Source organism: Brachionichthys hirsutus, chromosome 10 (assembly GCF_040956055.1).
Source record: "Brachionichthys hirsutus isolate HB-005 chromosome 10, CSIRO-AGI_Bhir_v1, whole genome shotgun sequence".
Lineage (NCBI taxonomy): Eukaryota > Metazoa > Chordata > Actinopteri > Lophiiformes > Brachionichthyidae > Brachionichthys > Brachionichthys hirsutus.
This window is the reverse complement of record NC_090906.1, coordinates 8,227,344-8,253,723: the sequence shown is the minus strand read 5'-3', so window position 1 is coordinate 8,253,723 and position 26,380 is coordinate 8,227,344. Positions and strand designations below refer to the sequence as shown.

The window sequence follows — 26,380 nt, the reverse complement described above, 5'->3', positions numbered from 1 at the left end:
GTGACCGGTTTATTGTCGTCCAAGCAGCTGCTTCGACGCTCAACTTTAATTTTACCGCCGTTACGTCTTCTGACTTCTTCATTTCCTCTCCATCTCCAGTCCATTTTGTCAGACTGAGCGGAGCTCAGGCTCGACGCGTCGCGCAACATCCCCGCAGCAGCTTCTGAGGATTTATTTTTCCTTTTTTTTTTTCTTTTTCACCCGCATCTGAGTAGTCTGGGAGAGAAGAGTGGAACTAATAACTGCCGATGTGAGGACCGAGAGGTGACGGGGATAATCAATTAACAGCGAGGCAGCGAAGGTGAGCTGTGGTTGCGGGATCCATCGGGTTGGGGGGGGGGGGGCGGGGGGGTCTAAGTTTGGACCACGAGTCTCCTGCTGACAGGACTGAGGTGGGAGGACATTTGTGTCGCTATTTATTTATTTTTTTTATTAATTTTTTTTTACTTTTACCTTTTGCTGGATTTTCACTTCAACCTAAATTGGACAATTAAGTTTCCAGGCTTAAAAAAAAAAAAAAAAATCCTTCAGATCTATATCTATAATCACGTGATTGCCGTCTCTTATGCTAAAGTATGCTTTTCTGCTGCTGTGTTTTGACCACAGTGTTTTTTTAGCCTCTCAGAACTGAAGCCCCACTTTTGATGCCGACTGATCTGCGGTCAGCAAGTGCACATCCTTGCTGCCAGTGCCACTAGAAACCAGGACCGGCTTTGCTTATTACCGTTTACCAACAGCATTATGGAGCTGACATGCTGGCGCATTGTCCTGCTGGGGAGCATCTTCCTGGACCGGGTCCTTCTGGCTGCTGCAGAGGAAGGTACGTCTTGAGTTTTTCCCTATACAAACGCTGATTTCCCTGAGGTTTGCACTGCTGAGTAGTTTTTATATCCTGTTCCTGACCAAAAGGAAGGGCAGTAAAAACCACAGAGTAATCTTTAAAGCATATGCAGTCCTAAGATCACACACTAATATAACCTAAATCTAATTAAAAACATACCAGGTCGACTGTCCAGACCTAGCATTCATCAAAATTCATCATGAAATTCTGCTTTTTGTTCTTCGTCTGCTGTTTTTTTAAGATCGTATTGAAGGAGAAGTAATAATTGTCTTCCTGTCGTCTGCAAGAAAACAACGTCTAAGACCTGAACTAGCTGATATTACTTTTCACTTTTAAGTCAAGGAAAGCTTCCCAGGCTGCACCCCGGGACCCTTAAACCAACCCCCCCCCCCCCCCCCCCAATGATATTGTTTATATTGTTATTTCTTATATAACGCATGCCTGCATGGAGGCGAGTACGAGGCTGGTGTGATTTATTTAGGAGGGTGGGTATGTGTGAGGTGTTTTCCTTTCGTTTTAGTAAGACTGAGTGTTGATTCGTTTTTTAATCTCCGCGTGTGCCGTCAAAGGAGAAGTTTCAGTCCTGTAGAGAGAGAAAAAAAAACAATTTCAAAATGTTGCGTTTCTGTGAACCTTTTTGAAATGTTCCACAAAGTAATGGGTCTCGTGCTTTTCTGACAGCCAAACGACGACTGCCTGCTTTCTGTTTGAGCCTCGAGACGGCAGCGAAGGCCGCGTCGTGTTCCTGTGTCGATAATGTGCCGAAACCAGCCGTCGCCAAGTCATTTTCCCCCCTCACCTGTTGGAATCGGAATGAGCCGTGCAGCATGAAAAACAAGAGAGAGAGAGAGAGAGAGAGAGAGAGAGCATGCACTTTAACCTGAATCAGAGACACAGCAATCTGGCGAAGATAATGAAATAAGCTTTGAAAACATTTGTTCTCGCCAATCTTTAGCTAATGTAAATGGGAATACCGTGAAACGAGCGTGACCGAACTTCCTCTGCGGCAGGAATACGAATCTGTGGTCTGAGGCTGGGGGCCGCATCCGCCAGTGACGGATGCCCTTTCTCGCAGGAGCGTACTCACAGCGTGGCTCTTTCTGTATAAACACAGTATGTGGATGCGATTTAATGTTCTACTCATGCACAGGCGCTCACAGGATGCTCCGTGTCTGCAGCTCCTCATTTACTCTGCATTTCCACAGGAAGTTTGGGATTTTTTTTTTTTTACCCGACATTTGACATTTTTCTCAGCGTTTTCATGCAATTCAGGGATTGTGAGTTTGCCGCATGCTTGTTCTCCAGGGTGGGACCGATACCTGACTCGATCTCGCCTCACAGCTGTCTGTCTTTTTCCCTGGGAGGGCAGATGAAGCTCAGAGCTGCCAACGAGAGGATAAATGACTCGCTTGCACCCTCCACTTGCCTTCTGTCTCAAGGAAGAATAAAACACAAACCTCTTGATCAGATAATGACTCTGGCTGGATTTAATAGCACGCTTTGGGGTGGAAACTAGTAACGAGGATTTACGCACACGCACAGCAGAATCCGACGTTCCTTCTTGGCGTGTAAAAAGTGTGTCGTGCACAATAAAGTATGACCAAGGAGCGAGCGTTTTATCCAGTATTAATAATCCCTGCTAATGTAGCGCTACCATGGTTTTAAAATATGTTTGGTGATAAATGGTGCTTGCCCACCCAAGGACCATTTATCATAAGGAGCCAGTCTCCTGTTGCATCTGTTCATGCGTCTCCATCGCTAAGTCGGAACGGAGAAGTCGCTGCCGTCGCTGCATGATCGTCTCCCAAAGGTTGTTTGTTTTTTGCATGCGGCGCTTGTGCTTGACACTCGTCCTTTTTACAGCATTGTAAATCCCCACACATATTGCCAATGTGGACAATATTGTCTGCAGGAGGGGGTACATGGCTGCAACTGCTATTTTCAAATCATCTTTGCACATAGTGTGCAACAAGACGGCGCAGCTGTCGGTGTCGTTTGTTTATCTGAAGGTTTTCTAGCCCGTCCTGTGTTTGCAGATTTAACGCGCGTCACCCCAATGGAATCTTATCCGAAATGTTTACGTTCAAATCTATTCCTTTTTTTTTTTTACGTATTTGATGACACGGGTGTCTAAACAGCAACAAGTTGATGCATCAAGGCCCGATTTAGACCGATAACCCAAATGAAATCCACATTTCCATTAAGCCTACATTATTTAATATGTTTTCAGAAATAGCAAAAAGAAATCCCCATTCACGTTTTGATTTGGAAATAATCCGAAGCTGATACATCACCCAGCCTTAATGTGAGTGGGCTGACAATGATGCCGACGGCTTCCCGCCAGCTGAGGCTGTCTTGCAGCTGATTGGTGATGGTTGATGTATTTTCCACAAACGTTGCTCAGATCCACTCAACATAAGATCTTTCTACATCCTTCTTTGTATTGAATCCAACAAAAACATCGGTTGATGAACGGCTCTCGGGTGAGAGGCTAAATTAACATTCTTTCACATTTTTCACCAGTTCTGGTCATTCTTTCACCTCCTGGCATCTGAAACACAACCTGCGGGATGAATAGAATAATGCCTCGCAAATCTACACTACAATGCTCTTAAGTGTGTGAAATGCAGAGAAGATGTTTTTATCTCAGAGGGCTTGCTGGATCCCCCCCCCCCCCCCCCCAACCCCTTCTTTCTCAGACATGTAGCCCTTTCTTTTGCTACTCTTGCCACGTCCTCTGGCTCCTTGATGTTTGACTGGCGCTATGCCGTTTCCTCTTGCTGACTGTCTCCCCCCGCCGTGGCAATGCGGTTTGTTTCCAGAAATCCTTTTAAATGGAACCGATTTTTATAAGAAAGGGATTTGCATTTAAAGCAACCTCCCCCCCCCCCCCCCCCCCCCCCTCTGAGAGCCTGTAGCCCATCATCCTCACTACCTCAATCCGATGATTAGCTTCCTCAAGAGTTAAACAGGCATCCGAGTGTTCCGAGTGCTCTCAGTCCGTGTTTCTCTCCTGTTCCCTTTCCCCATCTTGCTGAGAAGGATGCATATGGCAGCAGGGATGATGGTTTAGCTCGCTGAGTGGGTACCCCCCCCCCCCCCCCTCAGCCTATGCATACATGTCAGGCATTCAGTTTGGAGAGCCGGTCTGTCCTCCACCCACACGCCTCTCACTGGGAGTGGGACACAATGGGGACAGGCTGCAGCAGAGAGGGAATGAGGCCACAGCCGATCAGCCATAAGCACCAAGGAGAATGGCACTTTTACAGGGACGGGGTTTCTCTTTGAAGCGAGTCAAGGAAAGATGGGGAGACCGGCCTAAGTCGACGAAATAAAGAGAGTTGCAGCGAGGGCAAGGAGGGTGCGAGTGTGAGCGCATCACACCACTTAACCGTCAAAGTAGATGTATTGCCTATTTGCATTCCATAATCAAACACACCTGGGGCTACGTGTGAAATATAGGTGAAGGGGTTTATAATAAAGGGATCACGAAGGTCTTCATTTAGAAGACAACAGCTGAGGGAGATATTTATCTCAGGTCCATCTCATTAATCTTTCACTCTAATGAGTCTAATAACAGCTGGCGTCTGTAGCATTGTGTGAGGAAAAATATTTGGTATTTCTACATGCCGTTGTCGTCTTTGTGTCTCACAGGTCTTTTTTTTTGTTTTGGTTTTTTACTGCATTCAAAAATAGAATAAAATCTTGCAGGAGGAAAAGGAAACGCGAGGCTGGCGAGTCACCCAAAAGTGGATGTACGAGAATTGGAAAAATAACAACCTTGATTCAAAAAGGGGAAAGTCCTGGGCTTGAAGCGCCATTGATTTGGTTTGAGCCTGGAAATTTTGCCCTCTCCGACATAGGTTGGCTTCGGTTTGATATGCCTGCTCCGAGTTGAGATGCAATTCGCTCAGTCCTGCATCCACCGGGAGAGCATGTGTGTAGGTTTGCTTCTGCCTTCACGCTTGTACGCGGCCTTGGTGCGTCTCCCAAGGCCTGCTTTCATGTAGCGCCATGAACCTAGCGGGCCGCTCTGCTTTATGCAGCATAACAGAGACATTCCTGTGCCGGACTCCTGCAGCTTGCACGCTGCTAAGAGCTTTAAGAAGGAGCCATGCTCCTTAAAGGAGTGGGTCAGCTCAGTTAAAGCAGTAAAGCAGCTTGAACATGTCTTTTTTTTTTTGTCAACTTGCCAACTTGCCATCTTATTTTTGGCGCGTTGTACTCAAAATATTTGTTCCCACATCTTCTGTCTCTGCTGAACCCCATCCAGCCATGGAGGGGAGGGTCTTTTGTTTAACGTCGGGCTACGGCGTAGTGTTGATATTCAGTTTGGAGACTACTGTTTCACCCCTGTCTAGAAGCATAATGAGGCTGCTCGCCCGAGGATGGAGACTCGTGCTTTTTGTACTCTAACGAATGACCTCTCGTGCAAAGAAGAGTTCACCCTCGTTCTAGATATTTCGGTCGCCGCCACGCAGGCGCCCCAGTTGCAGGCTTGTTTTCAGCAGTGCGTGCTCTGATGAAGAGAATTCTGTTGTCATTTGAATGTGAAAATATGTGGTGGAATAAAAAAAAAAAGAGAGAACATCCTTGGAGAAAGCTGGTTCTCTGGTATCTCAACTTAGACCTGTCAATCCTTATGGTTTATTTAGCTGGAGTGTGTTGGTTTCAAGCTGTCCACCTCCCACAGCAGATTAGTCACTGAACGCTGTGTGCATGCATTTTTTTCCCCCCTCAGCAGGAGGAATTGTAGATTCTGCTTTAGTCAAGGCTGTAATAAAAACCATTTGAAGTACAGCAATAGCCGCTTTTGGGATTCATTGAGGGGTCATTAGATGCGTTGCAGCAGCAGCAGATGACGCTGCGTGTGCTTTTCCATCAGACCAGTGTGTGAGGGAGGTCACCTGTCCAATATCTCTTCATAAAACGGAACATTTGCATGCTTTTTATGCTCCAACAACTGGGATTCGATTTTGCGGCTGTAACTCTATAACATAATACATCATTCCTGGCCTGTAGGCAGACAGACACATTACAACACATTGGAATGGATTCCAGTCGCTTTCTGTAATGGATCCCAGTCTTTCCTTTTCATGATACGAGACACGACATGACACTTACTCTTTAAGTCACCCTGCTGGTGAGCGATCTGGATTAATTATTGGAGGACACGCAAACACATGGTTGGAAAAGCTTTCCTGCCGGTTCGGAGGATCATGTTAAAGGCAGGGGCGCCGATAATGTGTGTGAGCCTGCCCTGAGGGATCCCTGTGAACAACAGAAGATGGGGGCAGTGGGTGTAAATTTCAAGGACTGACAAAGTGGACATACGCTGCACTTTCCCATGATGCCTCTGCTGCGATGACACACTGCTCAGCTTCCTGGCTTCGCTGATGATCAGCAGACTTCACGCATTCTATAAAGGAGATAGCAGCCTGAGGCTAGTTGGTGTCTAGTGGGGTTGTGACCTCAGAAAGATGATGTATAATAGCTCGCAGGTACGGAGCAGGGAGATGATTGCAAGAAGTTGTCAGACTGGAATTTGGTTCGTGAGGATCTTGATGGAGTGCTTAAAAAACAAACTGCCACTCGTCTGTCTTTACTTTGTGTCTTTTTCATTCCGAGATGATTGAGTACGTTTTCCACATGCCATTACACACTAATAATTTGTGGCATTTCTTAATTTGACCGTGGGATTTATACGACTTGTACCGACATGGGCTGCCTCGTCTATAAGAAAAGAATCATGTCCCCATGTAAAATGTCGATTTTCTGAGTAGCGCGGCTTTCTCCAGGTTACAATAGAATGATAAAGCCGTAAAAAAAACAAAAACGATCGCACACACGCACATCGTCTTCAACATTATTCCAATGCAGCACGGCTTTTAGAATTAATAAGTTGAAATGCACACCCACCCCAATATAATTTGCTTTAAAAAAAAAACTTTTTAATTTCGCCTTTACAATTCCCCTCACAGGTCTTTGAACCGCGAGCCACCAGGGACTCTGTTTAGCCTTGAACAGTCCTCCTAAGAAGCCTTTCAGTTTTTTCAAAGAGTTGAGTTAATTTGGCGAGGGCTCCAGAAAGAGGTCCTCGTAAATGGAAGCGGTGAAAGGGGAATTTACTCAGCGACGGATCAATATTCCTACAAAGCTGAAATATAGCAGCAGTAAAACCAGACGGTTTAATCTATCATACTCTACAAGAGACAACATGTTTCTAAGATATACTGTTTAAATTAACGTCTGTAGAATCAAATGACCATTTTAAGTTCATCTTTGCTAATACGAGCCACCTCTTCTTGTACACAAAAGTCCAAGAGCAAACACAGCCATTAATATCACTTTAACTACTGTCATGTGTGTCACAGTTGTTATCCTTTCGTGTCTTTTGGGAGACCATTGACTTTTACAGCTACATGAACTTTGCTTATCTGAAGGAAAGACGGCTGATACCGCCAAAGAAACTGTTCTGTTGAGTCATCAAATTCTCACGCCAAAGCTCTTTATTTGAACGAGGTGATGTAATAAGGCCTTGAACCGAGTCGATGCTTCACATCCTCTTAACCTTAACCTTAACCTATCATTCAGTGTACGGTGCCAGGCTTGTTATACCACCGTGATTAAAATACTCACTTTGAAATTTTATCACAATTATTTTAAAGGGAACGGAAATGAGGCTTAGAAGCATCTCTTTCGATCGTTTGTTTTGCGTCTTAGAGACACCATTTCTCGCATTCGGAATCTTTTACGTTTATGATACACGGATGAATTTACATTTAAGGCTGAGCATGGATTAGAAAAGATTAAAAAAGGTGTATTGCCCTGAGGATCAGGACAAATAAGAACTGGAAATCAAAATGTTTTCAGTGTTGCAGAGAATTTATCCTGGGAGAGAGAAACACATATAATGTGATTAATTTCTTTAGTCTGTCCTAGCATTTCAATGCTGACCGGAAAATAACAATTTTCAAACCGTTTGGCAGCTTCTGTGTCTTGCATTTTTTTGTACACGTCAAGATTCTCTTTTAGGAGAACAAAGCATGGAAATAAGAAACATTTATATTTCTTAATCTACACATTTCTATTTTTAGCAGGTTATGTCTTTTAAATTTGTATTCAAAGACTAAAAGAAACATTTTTATTTGTTTAGCCAGAAGCAGCAGCAGCTTCTAAGAAGAAGAAAATCCTCTGAAAAAAATGTCTCCAAATGGAGGAGACAGGATGTGAAGTCTGGATCCCCTTAAACCTCCCCCAAAAAAGATCAGAAGGGATTTACCTCACAGAGAAGGCAAATGATAGTAAGCACCAAATTAACACGGGAAAACAAGTGCTGCTTAACGCACATGCGTATCATCACACTTGACACCAACACTGTTGTGTCATGTATCACAAGTTTTTGCTTGCAGAATTCTGGCATTCAAAGCAGCATCGAGCAGCCATGGGCTTAAGTCTCCAGAAGGAAACATGTTTGCACAGCAAAGATTCTATCAGAAATCACTTCAGTTTTATTGACAGCAAAGGTTATTTGGGGGCCTGGAAACAAAAGATCAATGGCCACATCATTCCACCAAAGGTACAGTACAGTCTCTAGTTTTTTTTTGTGAAATTTGCCTTCTTGCAACTATTTAAAGTTGTTCTCAGTTTAGCGTTGTTGGACTGCGGTTTTGAAGGCCAGAAGTATCCGTATTGTGTTATATTTAATCCTCAGTGCTTTGGGTTGGTCGGTTTCGCTTGCAGTAATGCATCTTTGGTTTCCCTCCACTAACTGGGTTACATCCTGTCCTGGGAGGAGAGACCAACCCCAAAATGCATTGATATGCGTCCCAGCAGACGAGGAAGATAAAAGTGTCAAAGATTAACGCCTATTCCTCATTTTACCTTTGCCGTTTTTCATCTCACTTCGCCATAGAATACACTTAAAAGTACCTGAGCTCATCTCCGCGTGCCACAGGAGGCTTTTGTTATGCTGCAAGTAGTGCGTCTCGCTCATCTGGTGTGATTGTGAATCCCACCGGCTGTGAAGACAGGAAGTTGACAGGAATTTCAGGAGGAGTCGGGTCTAATCTCAGTGGATCTGACTCTGCCACACGCTGCCCTAACCTACACTAGCACACGCCACACTGGAAACCTGACCCTCATTTGCATTCTTCCCGTGCTCTGTTGTAGATGACCTGAGTGCCAAGGACATCCAAAATGAACAAAAAATATTACAGTTATGTAAAAAATAAGCAGGTGAATAGATGCTTTTTGTAGTATAGGTGCCAGAGGTCTTTTTAAACATGGCTGTGGAGCTTACCTCCCATTCTGAGATATCTAGACAGTATATCTTCCCCAGTTATAACTTGATTTTCCGTGGAAAGGGTTAAAAGTGTTTACAGGTATATCCCAGTTCATGTCCGAAAATTCATGACATGAACTGGGAAGCATTCTGAATTCAATATTTCTGGAAGGAATTATTCGAAGCCTAGTCCAGGTGTCACTGACGTCTTTAGCGGGAGCTGCAATCCATCAAGCTAGTGTTCATCCAATCACCTTATTGATTGAACTAATACGAGGCAGACATCTCATTGCCTTTTCTACGAACCATCTGCTAATGCTAATATGCCAGAATGATGAAGCTTTTCAGCAGTTACACAAGAGGTTAAGCAATAAGAGAATGACATTCTAATTTCTGCATGACTACGAAGCTGCTGCCAGCATAAAGTTAGCATAGCATAGCATAATGGCTAGACGAGTTTCACACTCAGACTCAGGCTAGCGTTGCTCTCCTGTCTGGTCTTTGTGCAAAGTTAAACAGCACAGATGTTAGAATGGCATCTTCTTGACTAGCTCTTAAAAAATAAAGTGGATTTCTGTATTTCCCTGCAGCTGCTTCCTTGCATTAAATATCAATAACGAGTGTATTGAGTCACCGGCGCATTTCATCGCTGATTTCATGGTAACGGCCTTACAGCATGCGTTCGAGCTATCCTCTGCAACGCATGGGGTTTGGGGTTATGCTCTTAGGACAATAACTCTCCTATCTAGAAATTACTTGTCTGGCTCCAAGAATCAGGGCAAACATTCATATGGAGCATGAACCCAAGGAGCCATGAGTCCCAAACCACCAAGCAAATATTATGCAGGCAGATGTTATTCCTTTGCTTAGCGATTCATGATCTATTGCATTTGTATATCTTGTATCTGTAGCGGTGGAAAAATACAGATAAATTCAAGTGGGTTTTAGACAGTTGATCATCGTGTGTAGACCCGGCCCCAACCCTGGCATTTCCTTCTTTGATTCTTCTGTTTCATTATCCCCGTTCAGCCGCTCTGCCTCCATTTCTCTAGGTGTGTGAGGGTAATTGGCACTGTTTCTTTAATTAAAATTAGGGCTAATTGTAGCGGAGCAGGGCAAATGTTCATCGGCCTATAATTTCCCCATCACACTCCAGAGCCTCAAAGAAAGGGGAAAATTGGGGGGGAACGAGCACACAAGAACGAAATGACCACAAAATGGAAGAATTGTGGACGCGATCAGCCGCAAATGTTTTCTGCTCTTGAATTTGAGGTCAGTTGTGTAAAGCCTGAAGGCGGCTGTATAGAAAATAAGGGTGGGATGTTTGCCGTACGACCCATTTGTGAAAGTACAGGATCGAGTTTTTCATTTCAAAAGGAACCCTTGTACAACACCCTCTATTGTTGCCTCCCTTAGACGGAAGACTTAACACCTTCCCGTTGCCCCCGTTTTCTGGCTCGGTCTTAAAATAAAAACTAACCCATCACTAATACTAATCTCAACCATCGTACTTTAGAAGTGCATGTCAGGGTAACAATGATTAATGATGTTTATTTATAATATCTCATTACATTTAATGTAATATTTTCCTTATTTTAAACAGAGTTTCTCCCACCTAGTATCTGTATAGTCTTCCCTAGTGTCTCCTAATCTGGACGATTCTACTGTAATTGCTGTACAATTGTTTATTTAGAGTGTTAAATGCAGCCAGATGACGAGTTCTCATTGTTGTTACACTTTTTTTTTTATCATGGGGGCAATTTCCCGGGCAGTGGGTGGCCTTTGCTGTAGGAAGAATGTAGAGGAAACGGCAGCTTCCTCTAACAGGGCCTAAGTCTGAGTCTACTTCAGCAACAGGCAAGGCCATGCATGCACGCAGTCGACACACTCGCACATCCTGTCTCGTAAACCTTAATGATAGAGCACGATAAACAGTGATTACCATGCTGGAGTGGGCTCGCTCCCTAAAGATCATCTCCATATGAAACAAGAGGCAGGTGTGCATATGAAAGAGTGAGACGGGGCAGTCTCCAAACTGAAGCCCGGGTGTTAGGAAGGTGTTTTTCTCAATTGTGCTGGAGTGAACTCGAGACAGACTAAATGCGGGGAAAGCACCTTCGTGAATTTTGTCATCCAATTATCCTTCTCATCCACCTCTCTCCTCTTTTTCCCTGCTCCCGGCAGACGGTCCTTTGTTCCTCTTCATCTTCTCCCATTGCTGTTATTAAGCCGGTGAGACTCTGCAGTTTTGAATTTGTGGAGGCTGAGATGTTGCCTGTACAGGGCTGAGGGGTCTCTAATTAGAAGTCTCTTTACTTCTTTACTTCTCTGTGGGCTGGCGCGGTGAACCTGCCGTGTGTGTGCAGCACGGACAGTTAGCCACGTCTAATCATTTCTTTCATTCGGACTGCATCTGACGGAATGCAAAATGACTGAGGTGGAATTCATTAAGATTTTGATGTATGGCATTGGTGTGTGTGTGCTGAGGAAATTAATTCAATTAGCAGGAGTATGATTGGGCGATCATTGAAATCGTTATGGGAAAATGAGATAAAGAATCAGATATGTATAGATGACAGCAGCTGTTTTAAGAGGCTTGTTCTATGGATTGTTCAATGTTTTGTATTAAAACGTGCAGCAGTTAATCATGTTTCTAATCTAGGGGGGGGGGGGGGGGGGGCAATGGGAACAGATATTTACACTTATCAAAGCATTTTCATGTTAATTCCTCCTCTTAATATTTCCTAGTAGAATGTGGGATGTTAATTTATTACAAATGAGGCAGAATTAAAACGTTTATATCTCCATCAGGCACAAGAGCAACACTGATAACATACACAATGTGCATAGTGTGGCCTAGCATCCATTTGTGTTCCATTTTAGGGGTCAAGTGCTGCGCAGAGCTATGTCAGAACTAAAGTCACGTTTGCTTGAGCTGACCCGACGGCACCGTATCCTGAGCAGTTAGACGGCCATTAGCGGCATCCGCCCGTTAAAGGCTGCAACTCCAGCTTGTCATCTCTGGAGGAAGCGCGAGGCAGAATGTGCCTTATATCGCACCGGTTTATATGTGCCTCGAGGTGTATTTCATTGGCGTGTGGGCTGGTGTTAAATATGATTGCCTCACACCTTATAGAGGATCACACAGATTAATAACTTTAGGTGTTGCATTTATTTCTCTGAAGTACTACCGGTGTTGGCGTCGCGCAAAATGTGTTCACAGAGCAAAAGGGGAGACCCCGACAGGTGTCGTATCGATACAATGTTTTGTGTATAGCTTTGTGTGCCGGGTACAGATGTGTGTGCGTGTGCGTGTGTCCCATGAAGAAAAGTTTAAACAACAATAGCAGAACTTCCCTTATAACTGCCAGCCAGCTCTTCAGAAGCCAAAGAAATTCCTCTTAGAACAATATAAGACAAAAGGGCATCAGGAAGATCTCACATATACTAAACTACAGTAACAGATGTTTAGAGGTTCCTTTTTAAAATGTCTAAAACCCACAACGCCGTTGCTATATGTTTTGTTTTATGTGTTTTGTATGTACTGGCGTTAGCTGTAGCATTAACTTAGCTGCTCAACAAACGTAAATGATTTCAAATTTAAAACCTTAAATCACATGTAAAAATCGGAAATCTGTTTAATTCTTGGGACAGAATTGTCCATAATCCCTCGCCATGAAGGCATTTCTTCTATTTATTTAGCATGAGTTTATTGAATCAAAATTAAGAACAGTCATTATGCATTTAACTTAAAGGGTTCTTGACGTTACGGATGTTAGGAGACATGCATGATATAGAGCATTTCTTTTTAATGTAAACATATAAAGCAAGTATTATTTCAAATTGACATTTAAGTTAAGGCAGAATCCTGCAAAAAAAGTTATTTTATATTTGAGACAGATTTAAAACCAGTTTGTCTCTTTTCAGATTTTCAGCAATGCCGTAGGCTTTAGCACATTTTGCTCTGTTTAAAATATTTCAAGAAATGTTTTAATGAATTCCAGACAGTTTTCACAAATAAATTTTAACAGAAAAACAAAAGCACGTAATAATCGTTAATTGTGAAAAAGAATTATACAGAGAAGGATGCAGTTTTATGCTTATGTGCTTGCTCGCAGTTTATATGAATAGGGTTATAGGATGCTGGTCTTTACTGTTGAGTCATATACCAGAAGCCTAATTCAACAAAACCTCTTAATAACCTTGGTGATAGACTCACACTGAAACTCCCATTTCCCCCAGAATCCATTTTCATGCAGGTGCTCTCCTTGATCATGGCACTCAGGAGAGCTGCATTAAATCCTGTTTATTGGTGAAACCAACCTGCCTTAGCCTTGAGATGAGCTTCTGCAGGAAGCAAATAGGGCTCAAGCCGATCTGTGACGGAAACCTCATCCCGTCAGTATAAACACTGGATCATCAGAGACAGCGGCGGGGGGGGGAAGACGTCCTCGCATGAAAAGAAGTCTCTTCACCCTGAGCTAACACTGGAGCAGGGGACATGCAGTTCAGGCCCCGCATCGTATTGAGACGCTGAATCGTAGCAGAGCAGCTCAGAGACGAGCTCTGGCAGCCTGCCTCTCCGAAGATTACAAAAAAATAAGAAATCAATTGTCTTGTAATCGCAGGCTTCACGTGGAGGATCTGAAGCGTTATGCATGCGCGTCAGAGTCAGGGTTTCTATGCAAGCCTGCCTTGTTCGGTCTGACCGCAGGCATGATGTGTCTCTGGGAACACGAGCGGCACGGTCGAGGGGATTAAAAACAAACTTGTAAGGAACAGTTTCAGGCTGGTGGGAACGTTTCTGCCGAGGTGCTGGCTGGCGAGCCCCGCCGTCTGCCCGGAGCCCAGCCTGATCCGTGGCTTATTCACGTCTGCGTTCTCTGGAGGTCTCAGACGTGTCATTTTCTGCTTTCAAGTGATTTCAGTGTCTTTTATATTTTCCTCACAGAGGTATTGATGAACACTAAGACAGAGACGGCTGATCTCAAATGGACTGTCTTCCCAAATACCATGCCTGAGGTGAGTAACCGCAGCTTCACACGTCATCTTTATTACAAACACGGACCCGGTGATGACTGGGGATCTTCGGCCTCCAGCTGTTCCTTTGTTACGTGGGATTTAAAGGAGCTTCCTTATACGGAAGGCAACTGACAGAATAATGGGAACTGCAGGGGGGATGTCGGATTCAAAATATATTGGAAGCAGATGCTTTGATGCATCCCATCAGCCTTGGAGCTGAAGTCACTGGCAGCCCACAAATACTGCTGCCAAAAAATGACATGTTTGTAATTTGATCGGCTGAGGGGTGGTTGCTAGGGTATTTTTGCAATTGACCAAACTACTCAACCTGCAAATGTCTCCGATGGAAGGTGGTTGCTGGGAAAGAGATCCTCCGAACTGGAGGGAAATATGCTTTGCTGTTCGGCCACCTGTCAGGAAGTTTGAGCAGTTTATCGAAAACAGCAGTTCAGAACAGTAATCTGGTTAACAGTTGTGTGCAGACGCAGGGAGAGCTTCCTGCATCAAAAAAAGACGCTTATAAAACGCTCCGCATGCAGCTATATATCTCCAGCATTAAAGGATTATGGCAGATATTTTCGGCAGCTTCCAAACCTGCCATTTTTAAATAGTGGCGTGTAATTTTCACACGCCGTTGCTCAGGGTTAGCTGTTGCAAGTTTTTAGAAGAAGACCAAATAAACCTCACTGTAGAGATAAATAATGTTATTATTTTGCTGCTGAGATTATTGTGTTTAAAGAGTCATGATTATGCCTCTTGTATGTTTTCACACACGTGGATTGTGAGTCTCACATTGTGTATGTGTGTGTTTGAATGTCATCAGTCTCATCTACGTCAGCAGACCTCTTGTTTGGTTTTACAGACAAACATATGTCAGACGCGGCAATAGACCTTTTCAGGAGGCAGCAATTTGGGCATGAAACAGTGGGAGTAACACGGCGATGCTAAAGATGCTAAGGCTCTGCTAACCTTAAGCACCGAACATTAATCCATTTAAAGCTGGATGCTTGCTATTTCATGTTATTTTTATAACAATTTTAAGAGATTAAATGTGTCCATGTAATTCAGACAAGTGTCCTCAACACATCATCATCATCAGCAGCTCCGTTTTAAAGATTTACACATTTACATAACTGAGTATGAGCGCCTTGACTTCAGTGAATCCCCCGAGTTCTCCTCTGAATATTAATTTGTCTGCTTCTTCTCGCTTTTGGGAACGCGGCGATGTGAACATGTGTGCTTTTCACTCAGAAGTCAAACACTTAGGTGTTTTTCTTTTACCATAGTCTCCTCTACAAATGTAGATTTTTTTTTTTCCAGATGTGTTCCACTATCATACATTTCTCCTATGTCCCCTCTGTATTCCCATATTTTTGTATAAAAGCATGCTTGAAGGTGAGCGCTGTGTCTGTCCCAGATGCTGCGTGAAGTAGCGTGCTCTGTTTGACGGCTGACTTGTATTCCCATGAGCTAGTTTGCAGCTCGGCAGGAAGAATGATTTATCAACCCAGATTCCAATTTGGGCTGGATAAAATCCACTGCAGGCCACATCTGTCCCAGGGGGGCCACGGAGAGGTGCACTACGGTGGAGGGCAAACAAAGACTCGTAACATTCTCATGATGAATGGGACTTTTAAGATGGGCCCCGGTAGCTTTTACAGTAGAATTCAATTCACTAAAGGATCACGAGAAAGTTCTTTTAGCTCAAATATCATTTTAACAATCGTCTGTCTCCTCTTCTGCTCTCAGTGGGAGGAAGTTAGCGGATTAGATGAGGAGAAGAACAGCGTAAGGATTTATCAAATCTGCCAGATCAACAGTTCAGCCAGCCATTGGCTGCGCAGCGGCTTCATCCTGCGACAAGGAGCATCGCAGGTTTACGTGGAATTGCGATTCACCATGATGGAGTGTTCATCCAGGAGCACCCAGCACCGCAACTGTAAGGAGACGTTCAACCTCTACTACTACCAGGCAGACTCCAACGAGGCTACGACCAGTTACCCGCCCTGGATGGAGAACCCGTACACAAAGGTACGTTCAGTAGGGTCCTGGTTTGCAGCACACGACATCCAGGAGGTAAAGTGCAAATGTCCATGCATCACATGTTACAGCGATCCATAAAACGTTTCGGTGCCGTTAAGTCTACTTCTATTAAAAATCGGACACATGGGTTTGTAAAGATTCCGAACTGCAGTTTAAAAAAAAAAAAAAAATTCCATTTGTATTATCTGTGCCTGGAGATTTGTCTTCTGAGAGCTGAAGCTTGGGAAAATGTTCAATAATGTAAAACACATGTAATGTGTGGTTGATGGGCTAAAATGCCTAAAGCATGCAAAGCCACAAGTCCAGAGCCTTTTTAGAGTCAATCCCATGTGTTGGAATGTGGCTACTACACGACAGGCTTTCTCTTTCGTCCTGCCCGTAGGTGGACACAGTTGCTGCCGACTTTCTCATGCAGAAGAACAGAGAAGGGAAGTTTAACGTGAAGACCCTGAGACTCGGCCCGCTCTCCAAGAGAGGCTTCTACTTGGCTTTTCAGGCTCAGAGCGCCTGCATGGCCTTGCTGTCCGTCAGGGTGTTCTTCAAGAAGTGCTCTCCACTGGTCAGCGCTCTTTCCTCCTTTCCTGAAACTGTTCCCCGTACACTGGTGCAAGAGGCCCAGGGTGAGTGTGTGGAGCACGCCGCCCGACAAGGGCCCCGACCCCGGCCGCCTAAGCTCTTCTGCGGGGAAGACGGCCAGTGGGTGGGCCAGCCAACGACCTCCTGCGCCTGCCTGCCTGGATTTGAGCCCACCGAGGGATACACAAGGTGTACAGGTAGGAAGGTGCCTCCAAGCTACTAGCATTTCTATAAACCACACCCACACGGACGACGGAGCAGGCAGACTAAACAAGAAAACAACGGTAAGACGAGGGCATGGTTCTGTGAGGGTGGAAGTGCTGGAGGGGAAGTGTAAGGCAGAGGAAGTTAACGAAGCAAGGGGACAGGGAGTGGTCAGGAAGAGCAGGGTCAAAAGGTCACTGCTGCAGCAAGCCAAGCGTCATCTAACATGGCAGGAGTATAGGACTGGGGGGGGGGGGGGGGGCGCTGGAGGTAAAGATCACATCACTAAAAACTTCAAAGCAAAGAAGACCAAAAAAAAACAAGATAGGAGCAGGATGATTCTCTCAGGAGCTTCGCAGCAGCTCTGCCTAATGAGTCCAATTAACGAGCCTCATGCATGAGCTCTCCCCGTGCACTCTCACTCTCACACACACACACACACCACACACACACACACACACAGCCCTACAAACAAAGAAGCACGAGAAATTATGCATTTTTCTCAAGAATATTTTTGGTCCCGTCAGTCTGAGCTCCGTGGGAGGTATAATGATTTCTCAAAACACAAATTCATTTCCGTTCCATTTCGCTCCTGGTGAGGTGAAGTTGACATTTCCAGTTTTCTGTCACTGTCGAGAGCGGTGAGGAAAGCGCATTCACCCGACCATAAAGGGGAATAGCCTTTATAGAAAGATTGAACTGTTAATTAGCTTGGAACGCCGGTCATTCCAGAAAATAAAATTGACATCTGGTTGAATGACTGTGGATGTTCCTTGATCTTTCTATAATATTTGTCAGCTATTCTTGTATTGCAGTTTTAGCTCTGTGTCCAATATCCTCGTTATACTTTCTTCGATATAATATATATATATATAATATTACATTTTAACATTGAAAACTCCATTTACGTATTCAAAAATCAGTTAAAAATACACATCAACACCGATTCACTTTTACTTTTCATGGTTGGTGTATAAAGAACAATTTAGAACCTTTTGATGATGATCCAGATCACCATGTCGACGGTGTAAATCCAATTAGGAGGGGAATGAGCTGCTCGGCGGAGGTCTGCGCTCAGTTAGTCAACCCATATAGAATCGGTTCACGGCTTTCTTACCTCCGGAGTGCCCCAGTATGTTTTTTTAAGAGCAATATTTGGATCAATAAGCAAAGTGGTCCCACATGCTTTCTACCGTTCTGGCCAATGATAAGCGGCGTGTCAATGACAGACAGGCTTCCTCCTCAAATTGGCTATTATCAAATTCATTACTGTGATCATCTTCACTTTATAGTCTTAATTACATGGTTATGTCTGTCAATCTGAAACCATCTGGCAACTAAGTACCCCCCCCCCCCCCCCCCCCCCCCAAAAAAAAAGTAAACCTATTTGTAAATTCAGTTGAACCCGTGCCTGGCTGGGATGTACTAGTCTGGTTTATTTGCCTCTTCAGCCTGTCCCGTGGGTCAATTCAAGTCGAGCACAGAGGGGCAGTGCACAGGCTGTCCAGGGTTCAGCCACGCTGCCGTCAGAGGGTCGTCGGTTTGTCTGTGTAATCCTGGATCCCTGCGTGCAGAAACGGATTCTCCAGACATCCCGTGCACAAGTAAGTACGCATGAATCCATGTGTGAAGTTGCACAATCATCTGCTCACTTGCTATTTGTTGCTGTTTCCATTTTACTCTAAGCCAATCTCCTCTCATCTGTGTGTCCATTATCCCACGTTGAGATGAGGGACTGTGACAGGTTGCTGGGGGGGGGGGGGGCTGAGCTCTCCCTCCAGGCATTGATGGTCTTAAATGACACTTAATTCCATTCAGGGCCATGTTGGTTGTGTGAATGCGTGAAACTCTTTGATTGGGCTTTACCTTTTGACACGCCGATAAAGAGGCTGTGAAACGTTCTGAACGGCTTTGGGCTGCTAGTAATGCGTGTTTTTGTACAGGTGTCCAACCAGCACCGGATAGGTTTGACCAGTCAATGAATTTTAATTGCAAACACTATCTTAATTATTAGTCATTGAATTTGGCCATTCCCATTACATTCTCCTTTAATTTACTTGATTGGTGGTGCAATTGTGGACGTCACTTGTATTTTCAATTTGTTTGCAAAATTACAAGCCGGCCTTGCCATTCGTAAAATCGTTGCGACCTTTACCCCTGAAAACGAGCGTTTCACGTTGCTATCGCGCTATTGGTCGGTGTAATTAAGTGGATTCTGAGTGATAACTCATTAAATGCGTTGCCTCTAAATATACCCATTCCAAAAAGTTGAATTCAGCAGCCATTTTGCGTGTGATGTCGCCCCACTTGGGTTACCAATGAGAACACTATTAGCTCTTAAGTTCGCTGCAGGCTCGGGGACAAAGCTTCATCTCCTTGGCGGGAACAGAAACTCATTCGCGGTGGCTGAGTGGGATCGCTGTTTAGTTATGCTTGGCTTGAGGCACTCGCTGTCTTCTTACAATCATTATCATCCAGTTTTTAGACAAATGCAGTCGCACCTTTTAAATTCTGCCGACACATATGCTGCTGCTGTGATGCAAAGCCTCTGCAAGAGCGTTGCTCTGCGTCGTGACTGAATAAAATGTCAAATATAAATGGGGTGTCTGGGCCATGGAACGCTAAAGCAGCAGTAAAGAAATTACACGGCAGACATTATGTGAGTCGATAGAGAAATATTGATCGCATCAATGGATGCCAACATATTGAATATGACATTTTGACCGAATAATGTGTCTATAACATAACTTCTGTCATTTAAATCCTCAGGTAATGCTTTTACGGGAAATCCGTTAGAATCACTTTGGCTTGTTCAGAAAATAGCCACACCTGACAGAAATGCTGCTTTTCAACATTTAAAGGGTAACACCGTATCAGTTTAACCATAGCCCTTTTTTTTTTTTTTTTTGCGCCTGTAGGACCTCCTTCAGCCCCTCGCCGCGTCGTCTCCCAGATCAACGGCACGGCGCTCGGCCTGGAGTGGAGCGAGCCCCTGGATAACGGCGGCAGGAAAGACCTGAGCTACTCAGTCCAGTGCTCCGTGTGCAGGTCACCTCAGGGCCCGTGCGCGTCCTGCGGAGATAGCGTCAGCTACCGGCCCGCGCAGCAAGGCCTGCTGGGTCGTAGGTTGGAGGTGTGGGGCATGCTGCCTCACACCACGTACATCTTCGCAATCCAGGCGCTCAACGGGGTGTCTCGGCTCAGTGGCAAGGAACCCGCCAGCGAAAGTGTCAACATTACCACCAGTCGTGACGGTAAGAGGCCGGGCCGGCGAGGGTAGACCGGTATGAATACTCCAGATATTATCCTATGGTATTTATAATTCTTCTGCCGTCTGTGCAGTGCCATCGCTGGTTTCCGTGATCCGGAAGAGTGACTCCACAGAGAGCAGCCTGACTCTGCATTGGTCAGTCGCAGATCAGCCACACTACACAATCACGCAGTACCAGATTCGCTACTGTGAGAAGGTGAGCGCTCCCTGATAACGTCCCTCAACTCTCTGCCATGAAGGTTCATATTTCACGATGATTCAGTATTATTAAACTCACAGTAAGACACGTAAACACCAGCAGCGCAGAGTAGTGCAGGTGAGACAAGCTGATGCCTGCAGGTTCCCACCCAACAATTATGCCTCACATGTTCCACAATATAAAAGGACTTGTAGCAGAATGTATTTTTAAGACGTGGCCTGCATCTGAGAACTTGTTCGGCAGCGTTGTATGTGACAACTGTCCGGGCGGCGTACACAGCACGCGGGTTTGCGCTCGACACTTCTGTGGTAAGGCGTGTGTTTTTGCTCCGAACAGAACACGCAGGTAAAACCTGACTTAAAGTCAACATAGACGCGAAACGCTTTCCTTTGAACAAAAAGAAATTTCAAAGCCGTATTAGTCATCTTATGTCTGAATCAGATTGCTCAACCGGTTTTAATGTAGCAGAATTTTATATGCAACCCTAAGTCTGAGATATTTGAAACCCTACGAATGTGCCTTTAGTGGCTTCACAGCCGTCACTTTGAGAGTGATCTTTGTCTCCGCCTGATATTTTCCTGTTTTACTTTCACTTCCAGTCCTGTTAACTCTTGCTTTCCTACGGCAGGAGCGGCGTGGCGAGGATCAGTGCTACTTCTCAGAGAGCAACAGAAAGCAGGCTGTGCTGACAGACCTCCGCAGGGCAACGCAGTACGAGGTGCAGGTCAGGGCGCGCACCAAAGCTGGTTATGGCAACTTCAGTCCTGCAGCTGTCTTCCGTACACTTCCTGATGGTAAGAGAAGGCCCCATGTATAGTCCGTTTGATCTCTATCTTGTTAGATGTACTTTTCTTTTTTTTACATTTCCATGTTTTTCACATCCTGGACAGCTTCTTGCCCTGAATTCATTTCCTGTGTCCTTGCGTTGAGACTATTTCATGTTTTTAATATAATGTTCCTGCTCATGCGTCTTCTTTTCTGTCCTATACCTTTAAGCACATTGATTTCTGTCCTTACTTTACTCTGTCTCGTTTGTCTTTCATCTTTTTTTTTTTTTGGTCGCCTCTCGCAGGACAAGACTCCGCCTCCCAGTTCTTGTTACCTGGCATCTTTATCGCTGTCGGGATGGTGCTGCTTGTCATTTTGGTCGTCGTGGCGGCCTACTGCATACGGTGAGAACAGGGGAAAGGGAAAGGAGGCAAGCGAACGAGACGTGGAGGGCAAGGAAGCTGACAGAATAACAGGAAATGGGAAAGAAAGCGGGAAATCGAAAACCAATAACAAATGTAACCCTAATTTTTACACTTTTGCACCACTTTGTTCTTCTGTTTATATAAATCATATCTTATCAACAGTGGGTTTGTACTCTGTTACTCACACTGGTTTTGTTTGTTTGAGGCAGTTAAGAAACAAAGCCATGCTCGCAAGGTTTTTTGCTTACACAGCTAAAAGTTATCCTGCTCATTAGAACGTTTTCCTGGAGCTTCATTGTTTGAGTAAATAGTGTATCATCAGAACAAGAAGGGCTTAGAGATGGGGGGAGAGAGAGAGAGAGAGATGATAGAGGGCAGGGAGAGACAGGATGCAGGCATCCCAACCCTGTTTCCACAGGACAGAAGAACAATAGCTGTGACACACACACACACACACACACACACACACCAGTGCCACTAAGCAAGGGTGGTGCATTACTGCTATTTTAGACTCATGAGGTGGGAAACGTAGAAAAGGAGAAGAAGGCAGGGACCAGTAGCTACGGGGTTGTAACAGTCTGGCTTCAGCAGAATTATACTGGAGCTGCTTGCGTCAAAGAGCACAGCCAAGGAGGCGTTCTCAGGCTCCCGCTATTATTACAACAAGCCATTGTGATTCCTGAGAGACTATTGCGGCTCAAAAAGTCTGAGGTTTTTTTTATTATTATTTTTTTATCTTTCTCTCCTTTGGCCTGTAGCTGAACTGACCTCTCGGTGCAGGGGGTCAACCAAAAACAGTCGAGAGCGCCCTAATAAATCCTCAACAAATAACGACCAAATTATTCCTGCTTTGATCGTAGCCGCGCAATGTGTGACTTTCAGCTAACTTAAGTTATTTTAGAGTTTATATTTTAGTCACAGGCGCCTTTGTTATTGTCCCGTTAATGCATCTGGACTGTCACTTTGTGAGACCATCGATTTGCATCACTTAAAGCTAATAAAGCATTCAGAGCACTTGCAGGGAAAAAACAAATCCAACATCCATTCTTGAGATAAGTACACTGCCATCCTAATCTCATTCTATTTATCCTGATCTCTTCCGCTCTGCCTGCAGCAAACAAAGCCGAATAAAGGATCCGGAATTGAGTGACAAAACCAGCCAGTACCTCGTTGGCCAAGGTAGCAGATCACAAACATTTGTGCTTAACCTCAGCTTTTATTTATATCTCATTCACTTCAAGAATGTTTTTTTTTTTTTTGACTGTGGGCAGACTCCTGGCGGTTGGCGGCACATTTCTGCGTTTCCTTTCCCATGACTCTTTATCGTTCTCCTTCAGGGGTCAAGGTTTACATCGACCCCTTCACCTATGAGGACCCTAACGAGGCAGTGAGAGAATTTGCCAAGGAAATTGATGTTTCCTTTGTCAAGATTGAGGAGGTTATCGGCGCTGGTAAGCCCATGTTTGTTTTTTCCCATCATTCCCAAATCCCCAAGAACCAACAGCTCTCAGATTGGATTTTTATTTACTGTTGTCTTTCAACATGACATAATTAAAAATGCTCAATACTAAGTTTAATTGATTCTGTGACATTTAAAGAAACTGCCCGTAATCAGAATTCATTATTGCTCTGTAAATTAAGCAATCAATTGATAAATAACTTATTTCCTGCACTAATTGAAACTAAATATCACCGATAGCTGCTAGCGAACTTTAGTTTCCGCGGAAAACAAGACATTTGACATCTCATCTCATTTGCGTTTGGCGTGACTGCGTACCGCAGGAGAGTTCGGAGAGGTGTGTCGAGGACGGCTGAAGGCTCCGGGGAAAAAAGAAAACTACGTAGCGATTAAAACGCTGAAGGGAGGCTACACTGATAAGCAGAGGCGTGACTTCCTGTCTGAAGCGTCCATCATGGGCCAGTTCCAGCACCCCAACATCATCCACCTGGAGGGGATCATCACAGCCAGCTGCCCAGTCATGATCCTCACAGAGTTCATGGAGAACGGCGCGCTGGATTCTTTCCTGCGGGTAAGCATCACGCGGACCAACGCCGAAATCCTCCGCCGCTCCTCTCGTTCTCCAACGGAACGATTTCCCTCCTCTGCAGCTGAATGACAGCCAGTTCACGCCCATCCAGCTGGTGGGTATGCTGCGTGGCATCGCCTCCGGCATGAAGTACCTGGCAGAGATGAGCTACGTCCACCGAGACCTGGCGGCTCGCAACATCCTGATCAACAGCAACCTCGTGTGCAAAGTGTCCGACTTCGGCTTGTCGCGGTTCCTGCAGGAGAATTCCTCGGACCCGACCTACACCAGCTCTCTGGTGAGACGCCGGTCCTCTTTAAAATCACTCGTTGCTGCGGTTATTGAGAAATCCTTCAAAGACCTCTTTGCGATACGTCGGGCTGTGTGTATGCGACGCTTTCGGAGAGCTCACTGATCTCTCTTCTGTTGCAGGGAGGCAAGATCCCAATCCGCTGGACGGCACCGGAGGCAATAGCCTTCAGAAAGTTTACCTCGGCCTCGGATGTGTGGAGCTACGGCATTGTCATGTGGGAAGTCATGTCTTTCGGAGACCGGCCGTACTGGGACATGAGCAACCAGGATGTAGGTTGAAAGGAAGAAAGAAAAAAACACATCAGTGTGCTGAGCAGAGTCTCTGTACAAAATACAATCTTTAAAATGTGCATTCTGTGAAAGGAACGGCTTCAACTTCTCAGGGAATCGATGATGTGTTTGAGCAGGAGCATTTAAGTTCAGGATGTCATGGCGCCTTCCTCTTCTATAATGTTCTCCTGTTTTTGTTCAAGCGCCTGTGAATGAATCTCGAGAATGATTTTTTTTCTTCCTGTCAGGTAATCAATGCCATTGAGCAGGACTACCGGCTGCCCCCGCCCCCTGACTGTCCCACCCACCTGCACCAGCTCATGCTGGACTGCTGGCAGAAGGACCGCTCGGCGCGACATCGCTTCGCGGAACTCGTCAGCGCTCTGGACAAACTGATCCGCAACCCTGCGTCATTGAAAATAGTGGCGCAAGCAGGAGCGGGGTGAGACGTTACGTTTGTTTGATTGATTGACGGGAGGCCTGCCCAATTGGGTCACAATGGTAGTGAATGTACAGTCTGAGAATGAAGAGGAATGAATGAGGCTTTTCTGTCTTGATAAATTCCTTTTCTCCACGGATTGTAACCTTTACAGCACAGGTATGACCTGTCTTATGTACCAACTTCACGTCCTGCTGTGACCTGTCGACCTCTTGCTGTTCCCATTTCCCTTCTTCCACATTGCGCCTGTCAGACGGTCACTCACAGGAGAGGATGCTCCGCCCCTGATTAGCGCCATTGTTTGTCCCTGTCAATCACTTTAGCCTCAGATTATACCTCAGCTGGTCGACTGGAATGTAGCTGCAGGACGTATGTTGAGTGGCCTTACTGGTTTTTTCACGACAGTGTATGTAAGTTATTCCTTTGTTTCTGCCCCCCCCCTCCCCTACCCCCAGGCTGTCCTACCCCCTGCTGGACCAGCGTGCACCTTTAGCCCTCTCCTTGTGTGCGTCGGTGGGGGAATGGCTGAGGGCTATCAAGATGGAGCGCTACGAGGACAGTTTCCTGCAAGCTGGACTCAACTCGGTGGACCAGTTGGCGCAGATCACCACACAGTCAGTTCCTGTATTCATTATTCTCGTCTGAAATGATCTTTATTTCTGGAGGAATACTTTCACTCGTCAGTTCACGACCCTCGGGAGGTGTACGGATTAATTAAAGTGCTCCACGATAGGCTTGAATCCCAAACATTCAGTAGCCATCATTTTAATTTCCCATTTCTCCTCTTCCTGTCTAATTAGTATTTTTTTTTTCTGTCCATATTTCAGGGATCTGCTACACATGGGAGTGACTCTCGCCGGGCATCAGAGGAAAATTCTTTCCAGCATTCAGACAATGAACTTTCGGAACAACGGCACTGCCACTGTGCCCTTCTAGCTCACCGGTCTCTTTGCCTACATTTGAACACCAGCTTATAGTTTCTGCCACCTCTCCTTGACCGACTTTGAGGATGGACGCCATGAGAGATTGACAATATTTCTTTATGTTCAGAAGAAAACGAGACAAAAAAAAAAAACTGGCTGAAGATGACTTTTTCATCAGGGAGAGAGACTCGTCCAGAGATTGGCATCCACTGACAGTGACCATGAGAAAGATTAGACGGTCTGATTTCGAGACATTTTGCGGTCAGCGTTTTTATATTCCGGTGTTAGGACCCTATAAATGGGCTAAATGAAGAGCAGAGACAGAGCCATCCGGGTTTACAACGTTTCTCTAGAAGCATATCATTTTCAAAACTGGCAGTTCACTGGTTTTGCTGTTGCAGTAAAAAATAAAAAAATAAAACCTCACCAAAGGAGACAAAAAAAAAAGCCAGTGCCAAGCCGAGGATTTCAGTTTTCATATCATTGCGTTATTATGAATGAGGACTGCTCTCATCCTGTGTCTCGCATTAAATCCATCCGGATTTCAGACACTTTTCAACATTTCAATTGCTGGATTTTTTTTTTTATTCATATTACCTCCTCTTTACTCAGGTGTGATGTGTAAATGCAGACTTTTGCGGGAGCTGCACGCAACCTAATCAGACTTCACATCTTCCTCACTCTGGCTCTCCTCTCACCAGTTCCAGTGAGGAGAAGGGAGACACCGCAGAGACTTGTCAGCACTTCGGTCATTTCAGAGTGAATTATAATCTTCA

At 45.0% G+C, this 26,380-nt stretch overlaps 1 protein-coding gene across 1 annotated transcript; it reads left to right on the top strand.

The window, feature by feature from the left end:
* Positions 1-741: 741 nt before the first annotated feature.
* On the top strand, positions 742-25,617 carry ephb4a (eph receptor B4a). Its single transcript, XM_068744473.1, has 17 exons — positions 742-820; positions 14,077-14,147; positions 15,897-16,178; positions 16,573-16,963; positions 18,422-18,574; positions 19,889-20,224; positions 20,313-20,437; positions 21,069-21,234; positions 21,513-21,612; positions 22,748-22,812; positions 22,971-23,084; positions 23,416-23,663; positions 23,743-23,958; positions 24,093-24,242; positions 24,491-24,684; positions 25,137-25,295; positions 25,509-25,617. The coding sequence occupies exons 1-17, from the start codon at positions 742-744 to the stop codon at positions 25,615-25,617; spliced, it is 2,958 nt and encodes a 985-aa protein (XP_068600574.1).
* Positions 25,618-26,380: the final 763 nt, after the last annotated feature.

Coding starts and splice junctions, on each gene's coding strand:
- ephb4a (XM_068744473.1), top strand. CDS start 742: ATGGAGCTGACATGCTGGCGCATTGTCCTGCTGGGGAGCATCTTCCTG. Junction 18,575..19,888: donor TCCAGACATCCCGTGCACAA/GTAAGTACGCAT, acceptor TTGCGCCTGTAG/GACCTCCTTCAGCCCCTCGC. Junction 23,085..23,415: donor TGAGGAGGTTATCGGCGCTG/GTAAGCCCATGT, acceptor TGCGTACCGCAG/GAGAGTTCGGAGAGGTGTGT.